Source organism: Octopus bimaculoides, chromosome 4 (assembly GCF_046866305.1).
Source record: "Octopus bimaculoides isolate indiv1 chromosome 4, ASM4686630v1, whole genome shotgun sequence".
Taxonomy (NCBI): Eukaryota; Metazoa; Mollusca; class Cephalopoda; order Octopoda; family Octopodidae; genus Octopus; species Octopus bimaculoides.
Genome location: NC_142931.1, coordinates 89647883 through 89658906, shown reverse-complemented (window position 1 = coordinate 89658906; position 11024 = coordinate 89647883). Strand labels below are relative to the sequence as shown.

At 39.1% G+C, this 11024-nt stretch overlaps 1 protein-coding gene across 1 annotated transcript; it reads right to left on the bottom strand.

Annotated features, from left to right (window-relative positions):
- Positions 1-2480: 2480 nt before the first annotated feature.
- On the bottom strand, positions 2481-2918 carry LOC149136134 (protein CFDP2-like). The gene has a single exon (XM_089350086.1). It carries the CDS (start codon positions 2916-2918, stop codon positions 2481-2483), a length of 438 nt encoding a protein of 145 aa, XP_089206212.1.
- Positions 2919-11024: the final 8106 nt, after the last annotated feature.

Here is an 11024-nt window from a genome sequence, read left to right as displayed (position 1 = left end):
GTCTCTGCGGCTATTTTCACATTTATCATCATGTTTGAAGCATTTGGTGGACGACATAATGTGCGTATTACCACATTAAGTTGATGTAAATGCCCTATAAATGTCTCACAGACCAGGTTGGAATGTGACAACAGGGTTTTTGGTGCGAGATCTTCCCGAATGTACGTCACAACTCCACAATGGCTTCGTTCTCTTTTGTCAACTCCGCATCATTTATGTCCGCGAAGAGCTGTACAGAGACGTTTTTTTCTGTAAGTGCAATGTTTCTATGTACACATACACAAATACATGTATATGTATGCATTGGCGGATCTACTATAAACCTAATGAAGCTTAAGGGCCCTTCTGATCAACTTAATTTTTTTATTCTGTCAATATTTTTCTTTTTGTATTTTGCCATGCACACAGGGCCGATAAAACGAAATAGACTGAAAAAAAAAGTTTTGTTTCTACACCAGTCCCCTAAAAAAGGATGGTGCCAGTGAAACGACAAAGAAAAGTAAAAACAAAAAAAAGCATGTATGTATGTACGTTTATGTTTGTGCGTATGAATATATTATATAGCGATAAAAAGAAATAAACAAAAAGAGTTCCGTCTCCAAGAGCAGTATGGTGCCAGAGAAGCGACAAAGAAAATTTTTAAAAAAAATGTATGTAGATGTGTTTGTATGTATGTATGTATGTATGTATGTATGTATGTATGAATGTATGTATGTATGTATGTAACTGGTAACATGGAATCCAGTACAACCTGTCACATGGTCGGGTTGCCGGCGACTAAACTGACACTCCCACCAGGCTATCCTGGTGAGGAGGCTTGCTAGAAACCCAGCAGGATTAAAAACAAGACCTGTTGAAAGGTCGGATGAACCTAGTGCAGGTTCAACGGCTATCTAGCAACAGCACGGGTACGCAGAAATTCCGGGATGGTGTCCGGTGGGCTGAAAGACCACTGGGAGTGAAGCACCCCTCAGCTTCTGTTGAAGCATGTCTCTAGGAGAAGGTTACTCTGATATAAAACCAGATATGCAGGAAATGGCATTGGACATTTTGGGGGTCTTTGGTTTGTGCTAGAGATCATGGCGCTCCCACATCCCTGAGCCTGCGACTCATATTGGCACCAGACATCTTGCTCCGACTTGTCTCTGGATAATGTCAATAAAGTGGAGAGGGTCTATGAGGTGTCTACAGGCATTGCTGACCTCTGCTCGATATGTGCTTCCCCCACCCTATATATATTTATTTTATTTTTAGTATATATGTATCTTTATATATTTTTAGTATATTTTTATTTTATTTTTTATTCGAAAGTCCTGCAGCGATGGGAAGGTGGTGAAGCATGCAGACCTGATGAGTTGGAAGCATGTGGTCAGCGACTTGCATGTAGGCAACCCATGCTAGATATAAAGTCGTCTCCTTGTCGTCCAAGACAGTGGTAAGATTCGGTTGCTGCATGGGCGACTGAGCAGCTCCATTTGGAGAGGGCACTGCTCACCCGGAGGCCGGGGAGGTTATAGAAAAGGTTGTATACCTTGCGCTCGAAAAACAAAGAGACTTTTATTTACAAAATCTGGATGGAACTCGAACATTTCATGTTGGAATGTGCGCCCTCTGTTGGATAACAAGAGTGACAGTAGGCTTGAAAGATGCATTGCACTTGTTGCTCGCGAGCTGAACCATTATAACATTGATATAGCTGCACTTTCAGAGACTCGTATAGGTGACCGTCAGCTTGAGGAAGTAGAAGGTGGATACACCTTTTTTTGGAAGGGGAGGCAGAAGGGGGAGCGCAGAGAGGCTGGTGTTGGCTTTGCAGTTCGATCTGGTATCCTTAAGAAGTTGGAGGAGCTTCCTGTTCCTATAAATGAACGTCTAATGACTCTACGATTGCACCTGAAAGGTGGGCGGTTTGCTACTGTAATAAGTGCCTATGCACCTACTTTAACTAGCTGTGATGAAGATAAAACTATTTTTATACCCAGCTGAGAGCCATACTTAGGAAAATCTCCAGTTCTGATAAAGTCATTCTACTGTTTCATCCACAACTGACTCATGGTTTAGGAGTTCAGAGAAGTGTTCAATCCAGCGACCTGTGATTTCTGTTGATTTAGTAAACAGAGGTGAAGACTCCTTGGAAAGCAAAGGAGCTGATGTGGAGCTCTTAGGCCCATAAACTTGCTTCATAAGATAATAAAGCTTCTTGTGTCATTTGCATCAGCAGCATCCTGAACATCACAAGCAAGATCCTCCCACCAAGTGTTCTTCATCTTCCTGAGAGATCGCTGCAGTAATGATTTTAGGCTGCTATAGTGGGTAAGTGCTAGATATCGCTGCACAGCAGAAAGTTCTCTGCCTAGCAATATATTGTGGGCATGGCGCTTTACAGCCAATAGTCACTGAACTTCAACATCATTTTCATCAAACCAGTCTCTGTGTCTGGCAGTAGCATATCCCAGTGTTTCAGCAGCTTATTGAAGAACCTAGCCTCGAAAATCTTCCCATACTGTAGTATTTTCAATGCTGGACAAGTGAGTCTGAAGCTCTTTCCTCAACACAGCATCAAATATCTTGTGGACATTCAGACGCCGAGGATTGCCAACTGGCTTTCTTCTCTCTTTCAGTCTAATCATCATCCGGAACTTTACTCGCACCAGACTGTGGTTTGTCCAACATTCCAATCCATGAAAAAACTTGACATTACAAAAGTCATAGATGTCACGCTTGCGGATGATGACATAATCCAGCAAGTGCCAAACTTTAGACCTTGGATGCAACCACTTTGTTGTGTAATCACTTTTGTGCATAAAATGAGTGCTTGCTATGTAAAGCCCATGTTCATCGCAAAGCTCCAGCAGAATGAAGCCATTGCTATTCATTTTCCCTACTCCAAAACGTCCTAAAGATTTCCATGTTTCCATGTTTGACAGTCTGTTCTAACCCTGGCATTGAAATCCCCCAGTGGATGAAACTATGCAACAAAGACCTATCATTGGCTCCTTAAATTCCATGCCCTCAGTATATGAAGTAATGACATCAATAAGTAAATTGGATCTTGGTAGCGCACCTGGAAAGGATGGAATTTGTGCTGAGATCTTGTGATTTGGTGGTGATTACATCATACAGTCCCTTCATGAACTTATTAGTGCAGTCTGGAGGGATGGTGCAATGCCTAAGGACTGGAAGAATGCAATTATTCTTCCTCTCTATAAAGGAAAAGGAGCTAGATCAATGTGTGGTAACTACAGAGGTGTTGCTCTACTATCAACTGCTGGCAAGGTTCTGGCAAATATTCTTCTTTCTCACCTGAATGGGTGTCTCATAGATGATGTCCGATCTGAATCTCAATGTGGCTTCCGATCTGATAGAGGGACAATGGATATGATTTTCACAGCAAGTGAAATATGATTTTCAACCAGCGCATGAAGTTAAGCCTAGAAGGTCTCGCTACATGCTAGAAATAACAAAACAAGTAAGAAACTCCAAACCCCCTGGTTTTTATGTATTTGAAGGTTACCTTCTGCTAGCATCTTTGCTTACATTTGTTAAACTACGACAGGATTGCACAATATGAATCAGTAGCAGAAGGTTTATGTGAATACATCACCTCAAATTATTCTGATGTTTCCAAACGCATTGTTACGAAGAAACTTGCAGATGGAACAAGTGATAGGACTTCTTTGAAAAGGGTTGAAAAATTTAGGATAGAAGTTCTAAATCAAGTCTATGACTGCTTGATAATTCAGTTCAGCAAGAGGATGGAACCATATGAACAGATTGTGAAAAGGTTCAAGTTTCTCTCAGAACTGATGAATTTGATGAGGACAGTATCAAACTTATATCGCATTACAAAGACGATATTGACCACAAATTAATAAATGAGTGTTATCAGTTCAAAGAGTATTTACACCTTAAGAAATCGCGGAACACAGAAGAAAACACACCACCAAAAATGCAATGCACAGATCTTCAGCATATTTATGAGCAACAATTAATTGACGTGTTCCCTAATATTCTTTTCTACTCTAGGCACAAGGTCCGAAATTTTTGGGGAGGGGACCAGTCGATTAGATCGACCCCAGTACGCAACTAGTATTTAATTTATCGACCCCGAAAGGATGAAAGGCAAAGTCAACCTCGGCGGAATTTGAGTGTTCCCTAATATTACCACTGCACTTAAGCTGTACTTGACAATGCCTACCACGAGCTGTGAAGCAGAAAGGAGTTCCTCAAAGCTTTCTTTTATGAAGAATAAATTTCAGTCTACCATGACTGAAGAGCGCTTAAATTTCTTATACATATTGTCTCTAGAAAATGATATTTCAAGGAAGCTTTCATATGACAAGACTGTAAGGGAATACGTTGCTGTAAAGGCTGGAGAGGTGTGGCAGCAGCATTCGGTCCTTGCCATACCTACAAATAGAGTCAGAAAGAGAAATGGTTGTCAGATAATTTTTACTTCTCCCGCCCCTATTTCTGGTCTCCTAATTCCCTCGATTGTAGCCTCATGGATTACATGGATGTGTGGGGTGCGATTGACAAAGACTAGCTACTCTGCTTGCAAAACAAAGGCCGAGCTGGTGGCCAAGGGGAAGGAAATGTTCGACGATCTTCCCAGGGACACAGTGAAAAACGCATGCACCAGGTTCCGGAGCCATCTTGAGACTATGGTGGAAGCTGAGGGCGAGAGTAATCGTCGTCTTGTCGTTGTCATCACTACCATTACTACCACCACCACCACCACCACCACCATAATCATCATCATCATCATCATCATCATCATCATCAACTTTAATGTAATGATAATGGCCACCCTCGTTCAAACACTTGTTCTTCTTTACCATAATGCTCCTTCATTTTTCGCCGCTCCACTCACCTTCTCCCCATTCGTTTCTACCACAACTCACTTAATCTGGTTTTCTTTACCTTTCTTCTTCTTCTTCTTCTTCTTCTTCTTCTTCTTCTTCTTCCTCTTCCTCTTCCTCTTCCTCTTCCTCTTCTTCTTCTTCTTCTTCTTCCTCTTCTTCTTCTTCTTCTTCTTCTTCTTCTTCTTCTTCTTCCTCTTCTTCTTCTTCTTCTTCTTCTTCTTCTTCTTCTTCTTCTTCTTCTTCTTCTTATTATTATTATTATTATTATTATTATTATTATTATTTGTTATTCTTGTTCCTCCTCCTCTTCATCATCATCATCATCATCATCATCACCATCACCATCCCAAACCACCACCACCACCACCACCACCACTACCATTGCATTCTAAGCTGTTTAGTCGGTGCTGTTTGTTTTGACGTCTTCAATGTCGGGTGTAACTGCCCATCTCGTGTTTATTTTTACTTCTGGGACTTGCTACTCCGTTAGCACGGATTATGTCTTTAATTCCAACACATTGAAGTTGTTGATTTTGTTTTCATATTTGTTTGTTTGTCTATTTATTTATTTTCCTTTCCTTTTTCTCTCCACTGAACTTCTCCACCACTCTCCCTCGCTACCTCTATAAACCTTACACCGGGTCTCTAATTCCCAACTCTTTCCATTGAAATCATTTGTACAACTTCTGTTCTTCTATCGATGTAGAAAAAGTGTCGTCGTTCGTATTATTTTCGTTGCAGCGATGACGATTGAGATGTTTTTATTTGTTATTGTTGCTGTCGTCGTTGTAATTGTGGTACTTGTGGAAACATGTGTTCGGTGTCGCTGTCGTTACTGCTGTTGATGATGATGATGATGATGTGTAATTACAGTAAAAATAGATGCTCTTTTTCCCCCTCTGCGTTACCAGCTTCACTTGGGTGGTGGGAATATTTCATTTCTTTGTCTTTTATTTTAAAAAAAATGTATTTTTCATTCGTTTTATTTTTTTTTATTTTACCTGTTTATTTTGTTTCTTATTTCGTTAACTGCTAAATTTGATTTCTCGTTGTCATAGAATTGTCATGAATCCTCGAATAATGTAGGAATAGGATCGTCTTTCATATGTGTCGAGTGAGAAGATGAACGAAAAATATGAGATCTGTCGTCGATTAAGTGGGAAACAGCATTTTACTGTAGTAAAATTTCAAAGGAACATAAATTCCGTCGGCTTTTAAGATATGTCAACGAAATTGCCTCGGCAAATAAATAAATAAAGAAACAAATAAATAAAAATTTAAGGACAAACAGCGTGTATAGAAGTTCGATTCCGGTTCAACGTCTAGATTCTTAACAGATTAATAACTGGATTAAATTTTATTTTTCAGTTAAGCGCTATCCTTTATTATATGATGTTTCATTGCTGGTAACTCTTTAAGTAAGGTTCTCAGATCAAAGCTGGACACCGATAGAGTTTTATCTTTTCTCGTTGACAGAAGTATACCAGAACTTTGGAATTTTCATGTTTTACGGCTGTGATATTCTGGTGACGTCGTTTTGATAAGTATAAAAATATCATCTTACATAAAATATAACCAGTCTGGCTAAAGACTTGGAGATAACTAATAAAACAACAGCAGGGTGTCTAACCAGCACAGTAAGAGAGAGAGAGAGAGAGAGAGGCAGGACTGAGTGAGTGAGTGAGTGAGAGAGAGAGACACGGGGGAGAGAGAGGAAGAGAGAGTATGAATGACAGCTGGATTGCAAACATTACTGTGACTGATAATGTAAAGTTAGGTGAACTCTCGTAGGATTTCTGTTTATATTGTTTAAGTAAAACTTGGCAGCCAGCCGCGTTCAATGCCACCATATAGAAGAGCGCAAAGTATGGGGGGGGGGGGTGTCTTCTTTCATTCAAAAGAAGCCTCTGAATAGGTTTCGATCACCGATTTGGACCTTTTTACTTCATTTATGGGATCTTTTCTTTTTGGCCGGCATCCTAACACAAACAAAATAAACTGAAAATTTTTTTTTTAAATAACTAATAACTGAATTGATTAAACTATACACACGTGTATCTCAAATGTAAATATATCAGAAATAACAGTGACAAACTAAATATAAACCGCCGGAACGTCTTGTTGACAAACCACAGCTGTAATTGTTTTCACCTCAATAGACGTCATTGATTGGTTGAAATTACCGAAATACAACTTTAACACGAAATAACTTTGAAAATAGAGAATTTTCTTTAAAACACCAAGAGTAAATGATGTTTTAAATGACACATTCTACCAGTATACGAAATTTGAAAGTGTTTAGTTACAAAAAATTATTTTTTCTATGTGCCGGCCAAAAGGAAAAGACCCCATTTAAGTTATAAATGGCATATTTGTTGTTGTTTAGTTCCAAGTCAAACAGACAAGTGATCAAAGGCATGTCAGTCGTATCTACCTTAACCAGTTGCTCTCAACTAATTTTTGTCTATGACCTCTTTGTTGACCCGGTGGACCCCCATAGCTATTTGATGTTTAAAAACTAGTTTTATAGAAACTTCTTTCAAAATTCCTATTTTGTTTTTCATTCATTAACTTGTTTAGATTAAACTATGTAAAACGTAAGAGAAAAAAAGATTAGCTGTTTCTAGAAATAAATATATCTAAAGCAAAATTTTTTCATGGACCCTTAATATACTACTATTTACTATTTTACTTGCATGAATCCCCAAAAAAACTTGTATGGATCTTTAAGGGTCTTATGAACCCCGACTGAGAACAACTGATCTAAACGTTGGTGGTGGATTTTGTGTCCGTTTCGACAAGAGCATCTAATAGTTCAACCAACTGAATTTATACTCGTGAAAGTACGCTGTAAGTGATTAAGAATTCCACTGGCATATGTCCTCTTCAAATAATTCTGTGGTCAAATCAGTGTCACATTATGTAACAAGGCTGGACATTTTAATTACATGAAAAATCCAGGGAGAAAGAAAAACATAATTAATCCGAGTACTAGACTGGCACTTTATTTTATAAATTTCAAAATGATGAAAGACAAAATTTAACAGAGGGAGCCAAATCGAATTTGAAGTTCAAATTCCGCTGAGGCTGACTTTCCCTGTCATCCTTCCGAGGTCGATAAAGTACGTACCAGTTAAGCACTGGGGTCGATGTAATTGACTTACCTCTTTCACCGAAATCGCTGGTCTTTTGCCAAAATTTGAAACCAATGTCTCGCTTTTGTGTGTGAGTGTGCGTGTGTGCTTTCATATATGCCACTTATATAAGTACATAACTATATATATGCATATAAAACTAAGGTGCAGGCTATAGAGATAGATAGACGGGTGGTTGAAATGGAGAAGAAAAGGTACAAATTACGCACACATCAGTCTTTCAAAAGACAAAACTATTACGCTTGGAAGACATTCTAGTCAGTGTTTGCTCCATCACATTAAATCTGGGTAGAAACTGAAAGGAGGGAATTTGTACGCGGTAAGCAACTACCGGGCCTCTGAACAGTCGTCTGAATTGTCAGAAAGAGTAGCCAAATCTCTCTGAAAGTCTTAAAACAAAGAACACAATGGATAATGTAGTTCATGATACCGTACGACATTTTATCCGATGCACAAACGATTGTGCCTAACCGCCGCCTTTAAAAGTATCTTTTATGCTTTTATATTTTACTTGTTCCAGTCACTGGACTGCGACCATACAAGGTCACCGTCTTAAAGGGATTAGACGAAAACATCGACCCTAGTATTTATTTTTTAAGCCTAGTACTTATTCTATCAGTCTCTTTGGCCAAACCGCGAAGTTGCGAGGAGATAAACAAACCAACACCAGTTATCAAGCGGTGGTGGGGACAGACACAAAAACCGCCATACACAAGCATACGCACACACACACTTCGGTCACGTGGTTAAATAAACATGCAGTCCACATAGTTGATTACAACGTGGTCTGTTAGCCCAGTCTGTAAGAGAAGCTTTATATGATAGCCGCACAACTACATGTATTTGACGAACTTTCACATAATTTCCGTCAAGCAAATTTACTTACAACAACCAGGGCAATAGTAGAAGACACTTGTCCACAGTACCGCTCGTTGGAATGGAACCCGAAACCACGTGGCAAGAAGGCAAGCGTTTTAACCGCACAGCCGTGCTTGCACCCATACGGGACTAAATTATCGAATATCTCATTATTTAAGAGAAGATATATCATCTGAATAAGAGTTTGATTGCTATTTCTAGCAGGTAGACGACTCCGGAAAAACTCACTCGTATCGTCATAAATTACTTTTTATTCCATTTCTTCTTCGTTATAATTCTGAAACCAGGTGTAGAGTCAGGTAAGCACGAAGCTGTAAGATGTTGGACAGTACTGTAAAGACAAGTAGCTGAATTTCAAGTTGGGTTTTGAGCCTTTATTTTGTTAGTGTCAGAACTGCCACTTCATTTTGTAGAATGGAAACATATTTAGTTATTTATGATTTCACCCACTCTTCCAAACCTGACCTCGTTATCCATACAAGCTCAATCATTATAAAATAATAATGCCATACTCGATGACGTTATATTTTCACACCCAACAGGATCTCAATGTTTTTGCAGTATAATTGTCGTTCTCCCCACCACCAGCACCACCACCACCACCACCATCACCAATGCCTTCTCACCCTCCTCCCCTTCATCCGCCTCCACATCTTCTTCTTCTTCTTCTTCTTCTTCTTCTTCTTCTTCTTCTTCTTCTTCTTCTTCTTCTTCTTCTTCTTCTTCTTCTTCTTCTTCTTCTTCTTCTTCTTCTTTCATGATTCCATTTACACATAAGACTTATATTCATAAATCTGTTGCTCTGAAATTTACTGTTACTTTATAATACTAAAAATCCTCGAAAATGAAAAATAAAGTTGACCTTGGAGCGATTTAAAGACAGAACAGAATTATAAAATCGCAATGGATTTTATTCGACGCTGTCATGCTTCTGCTGTTCCACAGCCTTCTTCCGGTCAATCGGATAAGATATGAATCAATCCAAGATGAGGTGCTAAGCTACAGAAGGCAATATTTCCAAGAATCTTATTCCGCCGAGGACTTTGCCTTTCATCCTTTCGGAGTCGATTAAATAAGTACCAGTTACGCACTTGGGTCTATGTAATCGAATTGATCCCTTTGTCTGTCCTTGTTTGCCCCCTCTCTGTTTAGCCCCCCCATGGGTAATAAAGAAATAAATATTTCCAAGAATCTATAATAGCTAAGCTAAATGCATATATATAAAAATATATACATCGATATGTGTGTGTGTGTGTGTGTATTTCACTATTAATATGTTAAGGCGGCGAGCTGGTGGATTCATTCGCATGCCGGTAAAATGCTTAGGGGCATCTCGTACGTCTTAACGTTTAAAGTTCAAATTCCGCTGAGGTTAACTTGACCTGTCATCCTTCCGAGGTCGATAAAGTACGTACCAGTTAAGCACTGGGGTCGATGTAATTGACTTACCTCTTTCACCGAAATCGCTGGCCTTTTGCCAAAATTTGAAACCAATGTCTCACTTATGCGTGTAAGTGTGCGTGTGTGCTTTCATATATGCCACTTATATAAGTACATAACTATATATATGCATATAAAACTAAGGTGCAGGCTATAGAGATAGATAGACGGGTGGTTGAAATGGAGACGAAAAAATGCAAATTACGCACACATCAGTCTTTCAAAAGACAAAACTGTTACGTTTGGAAGACATTCTCGTCAGTGTTTGCTCCATCATATTAAATCTGGATAAAAACCGAAAGGAGGGAATTTATACGCGGTAAGGAACTACCGGACCTCTGAACAGTCGTCTGAATTGTCAGAAAGAGTAGCCAAATCTCTCTTAAAGTCTTAAAACACAATGAAGTCTTAAAACACAAAGAATACAATGGATAATGTAGTTCATGATAAGGATCAGTTTATAAGGCTTGAAAGTTTGTTTTTTTATCATAGGTTTGCTTGATCAGAAGTAAGTCCAAACTTTCAGTTATTTCTCACTATTCTACAGCATTACCGTATACAATAAACCAATATCAGTGCTAAATAGGCGGAGAACAGTCAGAATCGTTAGTACGCCGGGCAAAATGCTAGCGGCATTTCACACGACCTTACGTTCCGAGTTCAAATTCCGCCGGCGTTGACTTTG

What these genes read in the sequence shown, in the direction of transcription:
- LOC149136134 (XM_089350086.1), bottom strand. Translation starts at nt 2,918, where the DNA reads ATGGAAACATGGAAATCTTTAGGACGTTTTGGAGTAGGGAAAATGAAT.